General features: G+C 37.4%; 1 protein-coding gene across 3 annotated transcripts in view; it reads right to left on the bottom strand.

The window, feature by feature from the left end:
- The window catches only part of GALNT1 (polypeptide N-acetylgalactosaminyltransferase 1), an 86,328-nt gene that overhangs the window by 14,283 nt on the left and 53,844 nt on the right, over positions 1-18,201 (bottom strand). For 2 of the 3 annotated variants that reach the window (XM_059856782.1, XM_059856775.1), the window contains exons 5-7: positions 9,371-9,537; positions 2,788-2,995; positions 1,128-1,298 (exon numbers count right to left, since the gene is read on the bottom strand). In XM_059856782.1, coding sequence (XP_059712765.1) covers positions 1,128-1,298; positions 2,788-2,995; positions 9,371-9,537 — 546 coding nt within the window. Of the gene's footprint in view, positions 1-1,127; positions 1,299-2,787; positions 2,996-9,370; positions 9,538-16,872; positions 16,975-18,201 lie in introns of all 3 variants that reach the window. The other variant, XM_059856792.1, reaches the window with a different exon arrangement.

Below are 18,201 nucleotides of genomic sequence, written 5' to 3'. Positions count from 1 at the left end.
GAAACCAGTTTCACACAGAAAAATTATACTTCAGGCTACTGTTCTTGAAACAGTTTTGGGAGGCCATTAAGCAGCCTGCTTACTTTCACTTTTATTGCTTCATACAAGAAAATTGCACAGTCAAGGTTGCATCCAGATTTTCCTTACAGATTCCTTATTGGTACAAAAAAATAATACTCTGCTAGTAGTTTCTCAGAGCTTTAGAAACATCTTCCAAATTTCAACTTTTTTAGACAACAAATATACAATAAGTAAATTACATGTCAGGTCAATGACATAACTTTATAGTTCAATTACTTACACTTTTAGCATTAAATATTTTACACCGCTAGCTATTTTCCTGAAATGTTTAGGGCTTTTTCTGAAAGACACATTAAATACAAGCTAGGTCACAAGCTAACTAAAAACTTATGTGTCCTTACACCTGCTAAAAGGAAACAGAGGGAAGAGAGCAATATCCTGACAAGACCTCTTCATTTCTTTAACTAAAGACAAACAAAAACCAGCAAAGGCTGGATCCTGAGCTTTACTGTAAGTAAATAATGTCCAGCTTTCAGAAAAGGACAGAAAATGTAATTGTTAAAAGGTACACATTACACACAAGCTATCTTCCTCATTACCTTTGTCATAAACCTACATGACATCCAAGTATAAATTCACCTCCCAACCCACCTTTTAAGACTTAAAGTTTGCATATAAATGCACATGCACAAATATATATGTATATACACTCATATACCAAAAATCAATGCATTTTTACAAAATACAGTTTACTTTGTTATAATAAAAGATAAAACCAAGGATTAATTAAAAAAAAAAAGAAAAAAAGGTTTGTTAAAATCTTGTGCATTGTTATAGCTTTTACCTGAAAACTAGTAATTCTCCAGTAATTGACATAGAACTGAAAAATATTTTCAAAGTGACAAAGCGATTGATTCCTTTACTTCTACCAAAAGTTACTGACAACCAATCCATGCAAGAACTGTTGTGTTGTTCCTTCAATCAGACAAAAAAGATGCTACAACGTTTGACTAAGTACTTAACAACTTTAAGTACTTACTTTTGAGTTTATCATAAAAAGCAGATATCAGACAAAGATTTTAAGCAATTTAATAAATTCTCATTACCTAACCGGGAGGGTTCGGTCTCCTTTCCGTCGATCCATCTCTCTCTGAGGAACAGGGTACCAACGAAAATTCAACTTCCAGTTGAATCCACCATAGGTCATGTCAGAACCTGCCATGTATTCGAAGGTGTCATCACTGATTACATCAATGATGGGACACACTACTGTCCTCCTAGGAAAAGGAAAGAAGCAAAATTATTAAATTTTAAACTAATAAAATCTATTAGTTAAAAGGGTAAAGAAGATGTTTGGGGTTTTTTTAAATTATTGTTTTTACACATTCAGTTGAAATTTTTATAATACCATCTCTTAACAATATTATTCAACAAATTATCAGGAAACATACTAAAATTCTGTCTTGCTAATTGTAAATCTGATACAATTTTGGCAGTGCCAGATCTTTTTTTAAATCATATTTGCATTAGTACCAGTAATAAATATTCATCCCTCTGCAGACAGAAATAATGATCCCAACTTTCTTATTGCTACATAGATAGAAAACAAGAGGTTCTTGTTTCTAGTTGAGTGGTAAAAGTAACTTGTGTGTTTTGAAATTAAAACTTGGATATTAACTTTGGGTAAGTATTTTTATACATCCTCAGGACTAAGAGATGACAGTAGTTGTTAACAATGAACAACTACTGCATCACAGCTGACAGAAAGTGGCCTCGTTGTCCACTGTCCTGACATTATTAACACACATATTCACAGAAACCAGTTCTAATCATCTTAAAGACACTTAAGTAACCATGCTCAAAGCAGTCTTCTTCTCATGGGAAGGTCTGTAAAGATTCAGAGGCTGCTTGCAACTGAATTCAAAGGACGTAAGTCAAGATATTTGCACAAATTGTAACAATGTATGTATTGTAGTCTCACAAAAGCTGATTAATGATAACACAGTTTACTTCATCTTTGCACAGTGCTGAACAAAGATTCTTCATTATTTGTAGCTTACTCATCATGTAACGCTGTATTTTGTAACATCAAATTTTAAGTGTGATTTTTATCTATAACAATAAAAAAACTAGGGATCTTTAGCACCATGTTTTAGTCTATTTAATATGTAGACTACTAACAGACTAGTGCACAACTACAGCTACTGTTCAGATGTAGGGATATTTTATAAAGCAGACAATTCTCTCACCTTCATCCCCAATACAATTTCCATCGTGTATATAAGTGCAGATCAGTGTGATTCCAGTAATTATTCTAACTTTAGAACATACACCCCAGAAGACCAAGACACAGCCCAGATTTCCACAATCAAAACCGTTATGAAATAAAGAAATCAAAATGAGATCTTGTTCACAATGTTAGTGCTACATGAAATCAGGGCTTGATTCCTTTCTCAAGAATACCCACCCAAATTCATGAAGGAATAGGCCAAGCTGCAGACTGAAGACCTCAATTTCCTCTAATTCCTCAATTTCATTCATTGCTCCCGCTATTTAACACATTATTCCATGTATCCAAATATAGACTTCACTTGAAACAGAGTTTTACTTTTAAAAGTTTAACTGAATTAGCCTTTCATCCTTACACCAATGACAATTTATTCAGCTCTTCAGAAAGCAGATATTTGCTTGTAGGCTATTTTGTAATACTTGGAAAATTTCTTAATAAGTAAAAAACCAAAGATGGGCGAATAGATGGAAAATTACCTGTCAGCTTTGATCCTTGCCAGCAGAGGTTCAAGCCAGCCTACTGTACATTCACAATGAGCATCTAAGAAGGTGATGACCTGGCCTTTAGAAGCAGCAGCTCCCTTTAATCTTGCTCTAATCAATCCAGAACGCTGTTCCATTCGAATCACATGAACAGGTACTTTTAATTTTTTCACATAACTCTCCAGTGGTCTTTTCAAGAAGTCTGCAAAGAATGATCAAAACTGTTAGCTATGTAGTTCAGCTTCTTTTTTTTTTTTTTTTTTTTAATGGAGTGACTTGAATCAAGATACATTTCCCCTGTTCTTGTCTATCCTATTTCTATTTTTTCAGCTAGTTTCCTCTACACTTCACAATACTCCTTTCCACAGCTCCCAAATGTTTCACTAGACAGCACAGAAAGTTCTTTTTTCTTTTTCCTCCTCTTTATTTTTTCATTATGGAAAACCCAAAAAGGGAGAGAGGGTTGAACACTGACACAAAACCAAGATGGGATTCACAGGTTTTTATGGCAGAGAAGATGTGACATTTATTTTCAAAAAAGATGCATAAGTGCTCTTGGACTTTTCTACCAAGGAAATTCAGAAATGGTTTTGACTAGCTGAATATAATGAATTGCCTCCTACAGTAATGCAACTTAGATATAATATCTTTGTGAGAAGTTTAAAACAAAATCAAACTGATTTTTCAATTGTGCTTTCTCTAGGGTTTTCTGGCTAATATTTTTTATATTAGATTATCACCATAACAGCTAAAAAAAAAGAAATAAGTTATACATAAATGAGAATCTGTAACATAAATTACGAAGAACAAGTTATTCAAAATACAAGAGTCAGTTACCATACACCCAGAGACTCAAAATTACTTGCACTCCAAAGAGCTATTGGGTTGTGATGATTGATGCCAAGGGAAGAACAAAGAAGTGAGGGAGAATGCAATGGACAGTCACAGAAACAGACTTCTGCAATAACTCTCAGTTTCAAAATGTGTAAAAAGGGCAAAATAGTCTTATTGCACAGCTATGGAATATTAGACTGTACACTCAAAGCACATGGGAGTTGAAAGTTGTACTACAACAGTGCATGGCCTGTAGTAGGATTTCACATAAGGTAGAAAGTACCTCATACAAAAATAAGAGTGACACTGGAGGGGTGGGGGGGAAGCTCAGCATGAACTCTTAGTGACTCTTTTGTAAATCTCAAGAGGGAGGGTTGACTTGAAGGTGATTACCATGCCTTACCACTTCTCCAGATGAATGAGTTCTAATTGCCTTCTCATGTTTTTCTGTGCATTGTTGGGCTGCCACTAAAACCCACAGAAATAAGTTCTGACGTGTCTTGAAAGCTAAACTGTGCTAAAAGTATATGAGTTTGATACATCTAAATATTTGTCTCCAGAAAAACTTAAAGCAACTTAATTCTGATTTTGCAGATGAACAGAGACTCAAATTAATACATGTTTCTTAGTACCAACCAAGTGCACATGTCAGAACATTTTGCAAGGCTTTGGGGTGGAGCACAGAGATCATGACTGAGTCTGTAGCAAATATAGTCTCATCTCTTTACAGTGTAGCTTTCCAAAGCCACTAATTTAAAAGAACTAGTATCATGGCAATATTTATAGCTTTAATGTACACATAATGTACACAGAGAGAGTGTGCAGCATTTCTCTCTATGCTCACCATCTGATGAGCAAGTCACACAAATCAATATGTTTCTCTGCACATCTTGGTGTAATACTGATAAGCTTTTAAAGTAGTTCCATCCACTTTAAACTTCTCTGAATTAATATGGCCTCTGACATTGGTTCTTGAATGTAGTTACATTAACAGAATGGTAAAATTCTGGCAGAGGGAAGAGAGAAAGATTGCAATAATATAACGGCAGCCAGTCAAGAATTTGCATAAAACACAAACTTACATACAGCAAGTCATGCTCAATGCATTCATAAGAAAATCTTGAGTCCTACCTGCATTTTATCAGTATTTAAAATTTCAATTTATCAAGTACTTTTAACTTCCTTTTCTCCAAGAAAGAATCAGAGATGTGTGCAGTGTTTTCACTACAGAGGGAAAAAGGTTAAGAACAGCCCTTCTCTCATGTTTAACCATCTCCATAAGGACATTCTTATGAACTATCACCTTGTTCAAACCTGCAGAAGGGACTATTCCCAGAAACAAAACATTGTGACAGACCTCCAGTAACTGTGTCCTTAAAATATCACTAGAGCTCCAGCAAAATATGCAGAAAAGATAAAGCTTGATCTCTCATCTCTATAAAAGCATAGTAAATAATTCAAGCATCAAGATTTCTGAAGTTCCTCTGCTACCAGCAGTTAGGGTAAAATGTTCAAATCGAAGCAGCTAATTTTCCCTCCAGAACACCCTCTCTAAGAGCAATACACATCCCTTACAAATTGCTCCCTTTGTTCAAGTAGCAGGAAACTAGCTATTTTGATTAGTCATGCATCCAGAAGCTAGTAATAGTCTTTTATAAGGAAGACTTGATTTTTTTCCCTTGAAGAAAAAAACCCCAAATCTTTGCATTATCTTTTAATGAATGCAATACACTTTGGCCTACAAGAAGCATCAGGATAAAGCCATGAAGATGACTTTTTATTCAAACCTATTGGTCATACTAAATTCTATGCTGAACACTGAGATGAGAAGTTTTATGCATTACAGAGTCAGCTGCTTATAAACGACTCAGGATTAGGGCTGACTAACTTTTTAGCATTGCTTCATATACTTCACAACAGAGTGATGTTTGATAATATTTAATAAAACCAAACATCTCCACAATACTTCTAATTTGGAAGATTAAGAATTCATGTAGTTTCATAGGTATAACAATAACTCTTTGTGGTGGATATCCTTTTCAAGCCTTTTCTCTGTGAAAAGGGTGCATAGTTTTACCTAGGACTGAGCATCTTCTGTGGAAATAGCAGAACTAAAGAAGACAAAAGAGCAAATATTTTCAGTTCAAGTCAACTAAGTGCATTAGTTGAAAAATACCTTGCCAATTCTATTACCAAGTCACACTCATATAAATATAAATTAAAAATTAGGTTTCAACCCTTTTTTTTATTAAACTACAATAAAACACAGGTTTATCATTTTTGTAAGCATGCAAACATGTTTTCTTAAGAACTACAAATATTTTTGTAAGAAGTGTTGGCAGGATTTAGTTGCAGTCACATTGCTTTGACCTGCATCTCTGTAGCTAACTTCTGTGGATGTGGTCTATCCTGATGCAATCTGCCTGCCACACTTGGCTACTGGGTGCTGACCTAGTCTGAGGTACCAGCTAATTGTGATTTCTCCTGTTAACTGTTTCAAACTAGTTACCAAAGATCAATACTTCAAAACTAAAGTTGTAGTTCTGATCAGTAACTAGAGAACAATTTTATAGATACGTCTTATTTCTCCAACGCTTTTCTTTTGGGTGTAAATAAATGCATGCTATTACACAAATTCATTCCTCTAAGAGCATGACACTAGCAGGTACAAAGTGTGCTTCAGGCAGACTGAATGCTTACTTTATTCCAATTAAAATGACTCTGATGTTAGAATTCAATATACAATACTCAGGCTGAACACTGTATTTCTCTGGAAAAGTATGCTGTTTTAATTCAACACAAACAGAATGCTTAAACAGCAAACACAAACCCTTCACATCTTCAGGCATCGTACCCTTCTGTTTTGTTTAATGTAAAAGCATGCTTGATGGAACCATAACAAGTTCTTGGAAAACAGAACAAAAATAACCCCTCTCAGTAATTGTTGAAAATAACAACAAATAGAAGATGCCTAAGTGATCTGAAATTAAGATCATGGGCTTCAAAAAGAAATGCTGGAACAGGTTCAGTAACAGCACCAAAGAAAGTATGAAATGCTCTTTCAGCTGGGAATTAAGTTAATACGTTTTTATTACCAGACCCAGAAAGAGAAAATTTATCTAGAGAAAGCCACATGCTTTTTTAAGTGGACTAAAATCCTATGATTCATAGTGAGGACATCTTATCGCTATGTTGAAATTGATTTTTTTCTAAAACAGAAACTGAAGAGGCAAAACACAAGTAATATGATGTCTACATATTCTAATATTAGCTTGCTCTTTGTTTCTAGGTCACACTGAAAGCTGACCTGTCACAAATAATAATTAGCACTGATGTGAATTAGTGCTAAGAACTGTTTTGAAATTTGATAAATAAAATGTAGAATTTTTACATCAAGGTTAAAGACTACAACAAATCAAGAAGTATAATTACAAATTACCCACAAGTACAAGAAGCAAAAATTTGATGTTGTGCCTTCGTAAAAGCAAAATTTGATCATGCCTCTCATTTAATCTGGAACACGTTTCTGTGGCACTTTGCATAGGCATTTCTCCTCTGCTGCTGGAATGTAATTGTATTTAATGCTTCTGTTCTTTCTTCCAAATTGCACTGGAATTAGCTGAAGCACTTAGAGTTGGGTAAAAAAGAAAAAGCAAAAGCAAGTGAGGGTGTCCAAGAGAGGAAAGGAGCAGAGACAAGTGCAAACACCACCCGAGTGTGTGTGCTGTGCTTCCTCAGGAAAGCAGAGCGGTGTGAGCTCAGCTGGCTGATGGGATCTGTCCATGCCCCACAGGCAGCTGTGCCCCACACCGACCCAGCCAACCAGCCAGGCATCATGCACACACACATAATCTGAAGGGGCAGCTCAGTATGTTTGCTACCACCTTCGTGGTAGAGCAAAAACCCACTTCTAATGCTCCTCAGCTACAAAAGGTCCCCTTAACCACGGTAAGTTCCTAACTATCCTAAAACCTCCCCTTACACTGCAACCTGTGTATCATGGGGCTGCTTGGGGCAAACCCAGCTCCTCTCTTCAGACACGCAGATCTTGGGCAGATCTTGTCACCTGGACAACAGTCAGACATCTTACTCTGAAGCTGGAATTACCATAGGCAGCAAAACACCAATTTGGCATCACTAGAATAAGAAGCAACAGGCTGAGATGTCAGCATGCTGTAAAACTCTTCTATGCCTTACACAGGGGAATTCCTTCCGATACAGGCAACAGCCTGTAACCAGTGACCATCAAGACTTTTTCTCTAGTGTCCTACTACATTGGCTCCAGTTGAAAACTTTCAATATAGAAATAGAATGAAAAAAAAAGGTGGATCAATATAAAAATATAGACATGTTTTATTTAGTAAACCTGTTCTACCCTCTCACCTCTGTTTGCCAACACAAGGAAAAAAAGCACTTCATAACCCATGCCATCAAGAAATACTAAGTAAAGAACAAGCCAAAAATCAATCATTAACCAAAATTAAATGTTAAGTATTTTATAGAATATTATTTTTATTTCTAATATAGTGCAATTAAAAACTATGAAGATTAAAATCTAAATAATAATATTACATTTTACAAAAAAATCAGCTTAAAGTCTTGCTTATTACACATGGCAAGTGTCATTCTGAAGCATGGAGTTTTCATCTGGAGCACTATCTATTAAGAAATGGAACCTCTTGCAGCACAGAAACTGAGTTTTAACTTCCCATGAACTGAATAATCAAAATTGATCCCTGTGAACATTGAGCCTAACGGTGGCAGCGACAGTAAATTTAAATGTGTGCAACAAACAGAGCTGCCTTTGCTATTATTCACCAGGTGATTCAAGTATTAAACGCCCTCAAGCTGCATGAATGTGATCAAATTCTAAATGCAAAACACTAAAACTGTAGCAAAACACACAGTCCATGCTGCCAACAGAAAAGTAACCAGACAGATGAAATTACACCAGCTTCCAGTGCAGAATAATCCATCTGTATTTCAAAATGGGCATTGCTCCCTCTGCCTTCCCCTGCCCCAGGTGCTGTGTTTTGCTAAGGAGGGATAAGCCCACGTCAAGGATGTTGGAACCCAGGAAATTCCTCTGACTGCCCTGGAAGATTCGAGACCCTGACAGGGGGCCGGAGACCTTGGCACAGAGCCCAAGACCCCTGCGCCTTTGATCTTGACCCATGGAAAAAAATTACCAACTTTATATGAGGATTTACAAGTCACGAAAGTTTAAGTAGAATGATAGTGAATTTATCACAGGGTGAGAATGTAGAATTTTGGGTTTTTTAAAATGGGGGTTCAGGAGGCAAGATGGAGGAATCTGGGTGTGTCCAGTCTTTCTCCTCCTTCTTTTTCTTGGCCTCCATCTTCTGCTGTGACTGCGGCATTTTGGATTGGTTTAGAGTAGAAACACATGGTCTAGCATAGGTGATAGGTATTGGGAAGTTATGGTAAATAACGTACATGTAGTTTTTAGTATAAAAAGATAATACTGCCCCGAGGGCAGCCAGAGTGCCTCAACCCGACCTGCTGGACAGACCTGCAGCGGGCTGGAGAAAGAATGCTATGGATAAGAAACAATAAACAACCTTGAGAACGAGAACAAAAGAATCCTGACTCCTTCTTCGACTGCCAGGCTGGGAAAAGAGACTTGTACGCATCTTGGAGTCACAGCAGAGATTCTGAGACAAGACAGCTTCAGTTTTGGAAACACGAGGAGCAGCAGGTTAGGCACCGGCACTGTCCTTACCTCTCTCGCTGGCGTCGTCGACGAGCACAATCTCCTCGAGCATGTGCCGCGGGGAGCGGTTGATCACGCTGTGCACCGTGCGCAGCAGCGTGCTCCACGCCTCGTTGTGGAACACTATGACCACGCTCGTCGTGGGGAGGTTGTCTGCATACACCTTCGTTTTACACCTGTAAACCAAGTTAAAGCAGGTATTCGTAAAGGTCAAGCCTTCAGTTAGACATGAGAGTCTGAGGTTTCTCTCTTGAGGATCGCTACTGACATCCCGGATATATCAATTTTATGCAGAGTGTGACAAAGGAGCACACAGTGCACATTTTATACATGCTCAAAGTGCTATAAAGTTCACCAAACTAAAAGAGAATTATATTCACTTTCCAAAATTAGCATGGAAAATCATAGGCTTATCTCTGCTAACAGCATATATAGGGCATTTATATAAACTATGACATACACTTCAAGTAACCCCACACAGCCACCCCACACCCCAAACTTTTACATTCTGCAATGCTATTTTGAAACAATGATGTTTTCATTATCTTCTAGAAAAATCAATACACTGTACACAAAGTACTGATCACAATTCTAAAAAAATTCCAATTCTGCTCTAAAAAATAACCACCCAACTACAAGTGTCCTCTGAACAGATCTGCTCCTCCTGCACATTTAAAAATGACACAGTTACTTATGTAAGATTTGATGCTATTAATCTTTTAAGAATCCAAATTAAAGAGATATATGCAGATCTCAAACAAAAGGAAAACACCGAGGTGGAAAGAGAAATATATTCAACAGAGCTCCATTCCAACAAAAAAGCTTTTATTAGATCCCAAATTGTTGAGTGAGTTCACTGTAATGTAACCTGATCTCAATGCTACAATACATTTACAAGTATTCATGACTATCATCCTAACAGCAGCACTGTCCAAGGGCTTGAGAAGCACAGAGTGCATATCCTCTACCCAAAATATCCAAAAGCAGTGCTTAAGGAGCAGCCTGCCAACACAACAGGATCACGGAGTCAGCATCCAGTACCATGCCAAACAGCGACACAAGAAATGTCAGCCAGAACTAGGCTCCCAACATCAATATTTAATTAGCTGGATAACTCATTTAGCCAGAGCTCTTCTCAGAGCAGCTCTCACAGCAAACCAACACTTCAGCTCTGAGGTGGTGACAAAAGCCCAGTATGCACAGACATCTCAGAAAGGATCAGTAAGTCCAGGTGCAAATGAAGAAATACCTGGAAGGGCTTCTGTGAAACCATTTCTGGGAATTGAAGCAGTCGGATCAGGCACCATCTGCCTTCAATATTATGCCTACTTATTATACAACTATGCCAAATTTAATTATTCATCACACTGAACCAAACATTATAAAATCTTTATGGAAAGCTCCCATATATCCCTATGTTATCCTGATTTATTTCACATGTTAAAAAAAAAAAACTTGCAAAGCATGCCAACTGAAAAAGCTACTTCTTTGATATACCTCGAAAAATAAAATAGCTTTTCACAAAAACACTATGAATTTCAGATGAAAAATTCAATCATAAGCCAAATAATTTTATTGCCATGTTTGCCATTTGTTCAGTCTACGTTGCTACTTTAAACCTAAGATGTTTTATTCCTTCTGCTGCATTGTTCCCTAGACCAGAAAATAAGTTTCTGATTGTAGACCTTCAGTTACAATAGTAATACAAATCTACCAATTGCTCCTCTACTTTTTGGAAGAATATTTGTTAAAAAGTTGAGAGAAGTCTGTTAGCAGTTCTCTTTGAAAAGAAGTAACAATGTGCCATTCACCAGGAATGTCATGCTGGGATAGCCACAGATCTACTATTGTAGTATGAAATCCTACCTTCAGCCTTACCTTTTATCATGGTTTTACAGAAGATTTTATTTTACTGAGCTCAAATCAATGAGCTGGTATAAACATCAGCCACGTGATCAGGGCCTACAATGTTTATACAGCATTGCACTGTCTGAAGTATAAATATATCAAAACATTTGAGATCTGTCATTGAGGGGAAGCTTTTTAGCACTAACAGGAAGGCTTACAGGAGTTTTTGGAGACCTTCCTCCCCACTGCAAGGCATTCCTCCTGCTCTGTCCTGCAGAAGGTCAATCTCCCCCTTGCCATAATGAACTGTGTCTATTCTCACCCCCCGAGGTCAGCCCTTCCTGGGGTAACAGGTTAGGAGTGACCCTGCACTGGCACTTGGCTGCTGGCTGGGTCTAACCCATGGCACGTGTTTACCAACACACAAAAGGCTGCCAGCAGTAACACAGGGGTGGTTTCATAACAAGACTGGCTGGGCATTTTTGAATGCTATTCTTAACAAAGTGTTTGGTATTAAATTATTCTGGATTCATTGATGCAGTCAAAACAAATGAAAGAGTTGAAAGTATGAGACCTGTTTTTTAATATTCCTTTTACCTGCCCTTCTATATGTACCTTTTAGCTACATCTGTACAAATTACTATGAATACACACGAATAAAGCCTCCTGTTTTGAATTTTGAAAACACTGATAACTCCTTCTGCCCCCGGAATATATTGCTGCAGAACATAAGGCAAATAAAATAGAACACTTGATGCCCATGATTATACATTAGCCTTCTAAGGAAACATCATGTTTTATTCTATTAACAAACATTTAAATTAAGAATTCTTTTGTCTTTCATTTGAAAACAAATTACCCCAGAAAGGAGTACTATAGAATTTAAAATGAAGCATTAGCTTCAACCCAAGTTATGCAACATTAGAAGCAGAATAAAACCATGAGGGGTATGACACACAGGCTATGAATTAAGGACAATTTGAATTTTAATGAGCTACTAATACATTGTGTTCCTTTTGTTGGATCATGCCTCAAACTGTTTTAAAATTGACTGCATAACATTAGGAAGGCATACCATCCCCAGCAGTTTAATGAAGACTCCAAACACCAGCTGAGAATGTCTACTCCTCATGGAATGCATCATCCCTCCTTTAATCTGCAGCACTCACTGTAGATTATGCAAACTCTCAGCTAATGTGACTCCATATATTATTTAGATTGTGGAAACTCCCCAAAAACATCATGTATTTTAAATACAAACAGAGACAGAAAAAAAATAGCCCAGGTTGTTAAAATACAGAGTAATGACGTTTGTCTTGCCAAGTCTCTGTTCCAGGTGATGGAGCCCTGCTTTCCTAGAGATGGCTGAACACCTGCCTGCCCATGGCCAGTGGTGCATGAATTCCTTGCACACGTGTGGCTTTTGCATTCCTGATTACACTGAATAACTCAACCCATAAGTTTTTTCACTTCTACCCTTCTGATTCTCTCCCTCAGCACACTGTGTGGGCAGTGAGCAAGTGGCTGCCTGGGGCTTAGTTGCCAGCTAGGGTCAAACTACAACAGAAATAAAGTGGAAAATTACATAGGAAATAGAATTAAAATTATCAAAGATTTTTAATGCCCCATCAAAATCAGATGTGAGAAAAAATAATTAAGTTTAGTACCTAGGCTTTTTAAAGCTGTTTTACATAAACACCACAATAAAGACATGACCCTGCTCTGACCTTTGTTAGATGCTCACACTTACTCTTCACAGACTTTTATCTCTTTGCACTCTTGCATCATTCATTCAGAATATTGAGTACTGCATTTTGGTCTGGGGCCTTCAACATAAGAAGGACATGCACTTGTTGAAGCAAGCCCAGAGGAAAGCCACAAAGATGTCTGAGGACACCTCGCCTATGCAGACAGGCAGAGAGAGCTGGGGTTGTTCAGCCCAGAGAAGAAAAAGTTCTGGAGAGACCTTACAGCACGTTCCAGGACCTAAATGGGGTATAAATGAAATGGAGAGGGACTTCCTACAAGAGTCTGTAATAACATGACAAGGGAGAATGGCTTTAAACTGAAATAGGGTCAGTTTAGATTAGATAATAGGACTAAATCCTTTACTGTGAGGGTGATGAGACACTGGAACAGGTTGCCCAGGTTGTGAATGACCCTGGGAAGTGTTCACAGCCAGGCTGGATGGGACTTTCAGCAATCCAGTCTAGGAGAAAGTGTCCACAGCAGAGGAATTGGAACGAGATGATCTTTAAGGTTCCTTCCAACCCAAACCATACTGCTCCATGATTCTGTGATTCTGTGATTCTATGAGAATAGTTTGGCCCAGTTCATTACAACTACATAGCTAGTCCACATCTCCCCAAGAACACAGGACAGTGTTAGAAGCCAGAATACTTTATAACTTGAAATCAAATTCAATGGACTAAAAGCAAAGAAAGGTGGACAGATCCTAGCATTTATCTGTATCACTGCTAAAGAAGACAATGACGGTAAAATAAACTCATGTTGTTGTCCCTGACAACCTGTAGCCAGGATCCAAAGTTTTAAGTCCATTACAAAAGCTTTTTAAATTAAAGGCTAAAAGCTACTACGAGTTTTGTTTTGCTTGTCCATTATTATGACTCTTTGTAAAGGTATAAGTTGTATCTTTCATAGAAGCTTTGCAGGTTTTACATGGGAAGATGTCCAGACAAAAAACCTGAGAGAATTTTATTCACTGGACTAAGTATAACCACTTGAAAACTACCTGATGCTACTTCAAATGCATCTGAAGAGCCACAGAATAAACTGCTTTCCTACATTCTCTTTCAACCCAGAGTACAAATAGTCCACAGGAGACATTACAAAAATAACCAGAAGAGACAGCAAGTACAGCAATTATGTCCAAATAAAATTAAGCCATTAAATCTCAGAGTTTAATTGTTGCTTCAGCACAAACTTGCAGGCAAGGAAGACAACTTTTCATTTTGCACTTTCTACAACATCACAACCATACGCACTCAATCCTTCTCCACATCTGACAGAACTGGAAGCTTCTCTTCTCTCACACCAGTGAGGGAATAAGGGATCAAATGTACTTCGCCACTGCAAGGGCAGAAGAAATCTACCAGCTGATCCTACAAGATGCTTCAATTGAATTCATCAGAAGATGAAATCTTTCTGACACCTCTCTGATCTCCTCAGTGTCCAATCAGAGATAAAAAAAGCTACTCCCTCTGGCCACAGCCAGGCATGCAGAGACTCCAGGAACTCGAGATGACACCTGTGCTATTTTCATGCTGCCTCTCTCATTTTATTGTTGGGTCTTTCACAAATATTTCAAATATGACATTAGAAATACCCTGCAACTGTGCAGCCATCTTATTACAGAATAGCACTTGGCATTTTATCAATATTTTAAAATTGCATTCATGGATCAATTTACTTGGAAATTATTCCTGAAACCCAAGATTGAGTGCTACGTATGTAATGTTGGCAAATCTTGAAAGATATATATTTACAATGTTAGTAGTGATCTCTGCAAACCCTTCAAAGGCATACTAAATCATTTCTGAAAGTGAAAAACAAGGATTTATTATTTGGATAGCTCTTAAATACCTTTTCATAGACTAAAAAAAAAAAAAAAAAAATCACATCCCAAACAAAGCTACAAGCAGAAAAGAGGTCTTGTAGGAAATCAGTTATACACTACCATAATGCTTATGCAGTGAGACACAATGAGGAAAACCTCATTCACTGAGGCAAAATATGAAATAAATTTTAGATAATTTTCTAGGAAGATGAGGACATAATTATAGTCTGCATTAGAAATAAATGCTACATTTCTAAAGTACAACAGGGCAGATTTCTACCCTTTCTAATGCTGCCAACATGTTATTCTCCACAGAGGAGAAATAAGAGAACAAGCTACACATTGGAACTTTTTTTAATATGGATTGTTCAAAACAAGGCCACTGATACTTATCTAATCATGAAAATTAACAGAGTCAGACACTACCTGAGCTATGATTTGCTCTACTTCTTTCCAGTTTTATTCCCTATTCCACCAGCCTTTCAAAGGAACAAGCCATGAGCAATAATTTACAATGGCTCAAAAACATTAACAGCAGTAAAACATGTATGCAATCTTTGTTTTCTAGCCCAGTGCACAGAGCCCAGAGCACTCTGATAAAGAGCAGAGATGGAACACAAGTAGAAGTGTCTCCTGTGCACCGAGCAGCTCAGTTGGGAAATCCCAGTGGAGCTCAGGCTGGTGCTCGTACGTGCAGTACGGTAACACAGTGCCAATGCATTTTTGAAAGCTGAACTAGCAACAGATTGGGGCAGGAAGGGAAGCACGTTTAGTCATCTTACAAATTTAATACAATCTTTCTTCTTGGATACTACAAACAATAGTTATAAATAAAAACTGCAGTTATAAATAAACTGCATCTCAGGACTTAAATTTGACAATGATACATAGGAATAATCCAAGTCTTGCTGAAAATCAGGTTAGAGCTGAGGTATTGAGGAAATACTACACAGCACAGCCTCTGTAATAAATTTGTTTAATATTACTGATGCAGTACAAACAACTCACATTTCAGTATTAAAATACATTGAGAGTCTCTGGAAAGTAAGCATCAGTATCCTTTGACTTGAAAACACACATTTATTTTCCTTTGAGGTTACAAAAGTTAATTCCAGATCGATAGAAAACAAAATCAGAAAATCTGAACTCCCCTCATGAAACTTCAGGTTTAATTACTGATATCTGATGAATATCACTGCAGTGCTATAAAATGTCAGTATTCCATTGCTTACCTGTTCATATGCTTTAAGTTATAGCCTGCAATAAAGTTAATGTTACAGAGCTGAGTCACAGCTATGCCCAACAAGAAACCTCCTCTCTACTTAAATCCAGGTGAAAACAAGTTTTGAAATAAGACTCTTAGAGTCACCCTGAAGCTGCTGAGACTGACCTGTATTTCCATCAAGGGAGAACACCCTGTAGCAGGGTGTCAGAGAAAATGTCAGAACACTACATCAAGAACCACCAGGACTCAAGTCACGTGGTGTTTTTCTGGTGAACACTGACTTAGTCTTTCCTGGATCACAGAATGTGCTGAGTTGGAAGGGACCCAAAAAGATCATTGAGTATAAGCAGCAGCCTCATAATATCATTCAAGAGGGGATGATAATAAATCTGCTTTTTCCATAAATTTTAAGAACACTCCAAGCTCCTAAATTGAAGACATCAAGCTGGATAAAGATCTGATTTTCATATAGAAGCAATACAGCTAAAAGGACTAAAAGCAATTCTTCTGAGAGATATGGGATCACTAGCTGTTGTAACATGCCAAACCACATTTCACTACTCAGATTTTGCATACCACCACACCTGTAACTAGCAACTGAACAAAGAGAAAGCACTGCAAATAAGGTTACAACAAAACTTCACACTACCCTGAATCTGGTTCTTCCAATCAAATCAGAACAATTCATTTTACGAAGGAAATTCTTTTCTGTAATTCAGAATCCTTTTCTGTAATTCATATCACAACTTCAATTATTCTTTCTGAACAGGTGCCCTGGATGCAGGCAAATCCCTTATCCTTATTTAAACATTTTAACACAGCCTGCTTAATATCTGCCTTCAACAGTATTACATAATTTACCTGACATCAAGAGTATGAAATTTTCCTTTCTTCTGATCTCAAAGATTTGGATATAAGAAAGGTCGCATTATCTCATGAGTCAAGTAGAAATCTTCTTAAACCCTGAAAACAAAATCCAAAATGGTTCTTAAAACCATTGTGGTTACAGAATTCAAGCAGAACTTCACAAAAATAATACTATTTTCCTTATCCTGAAAGCGATCACAGAAAAGCATCTCTTGACAGAAGTAAAACCAATTCTGTCCTCAGAGACTGCAATTGAACCTAGATCTCTAGACCAATTATTTTCCATACCTGACCTAACAATCTGAATAAATTTCAGGATATGGTAGCTCATCCAAAATGGATGAGCATGAATAAGAAGATTGCAATTAAGAATGAGATTGCCAAGTGTTTGTGCACATACACATCTGTGTCTACCCATCTCTCTCTCTCTCTGTATATAGTGTAACCCCCTCCCACCACCAAAAAAAACCCAAAGCAGTTTACAGGAAGTAAGCGGATTTTTTTTTTTAATGCTATTTTTTTCCCCTCTAAGCTTTCTCTAGGGAAAAGGTTTATAGGGAATTTCTTTCAGCTAACTCACTAAATCAATGTGAACAAGAACAATTCCAAACATCGATTCTGCAAGGGGCCAGTAACAAGCTATAGGCACCACAAAAGCCAGATGAAAAAACATTCCTGCTTGAAAGAACAGGAAGGTCTTTAATACCTCACATGCTTTCAGACTTCCATGACATTGCTGAAAGTTACACTGCTGGTGATGAGGTCAGCAGATTTCTTTACAGATTTCAGGTTAATTAACAGCCTGGATTTCTAGCTTAAGTCAAAAGCTCCTGAGTCTTCCACCACTTATGTTGACAACTTTGCTCTTTTTTTATTGTCTTTACATTACTATGACCTGGGCTAAATGATTACCCAAAGTTCACAAAGTATATCACAATTTATGGAGCTAAATCCCCATGGCCTTATGGGGATTTTAATGCTCAGGCCTTATAAGAGAGCTTTTCTCCCCACTACATTCCACATAATCCAGTGCAACTGTGGGCTGCTGCCAAAAAATAAACCCACCTTCTGCCATTACACTTTTGTCCCATCCCCTTCTTTCCACCAGATCTGGTAGTCATATGCCTGCTGTGTGTGTTGCTTCAGTTTGCTGAACAAATTATACTTTTTTCCACTTTTTAGTGTCCATCCAGTCAGTGAACATCCAGGACACACAATCATCAGATTAGTATCAAGAGAAGTGATGAGAAAATGTCTTTCATCTGCAGTCCACATTTATACCAAATTATATGTAGCATAAAACCACCCCTGAGCTATTCTCCT

Source organism: Haemorhous mexicanus, chromosome 1 (genome assembly GCF_027477595.1).
Source record: "Haemorhous mexicanus isolate bHaeMex1 chromosome 1, bHaeMex1.pri, whole genome shotgun sequence".
Taxonomy (NCBI): domain Eukaryota; kingdom Metazoa; phylum Chordata; class Aves; order Passeriformes; family Fringillidae; genus Haemorhous; species Haemorhous mexicanus.
This window is presented reverse-complemented; position numbering and strand designations above follow the sequence as displayed.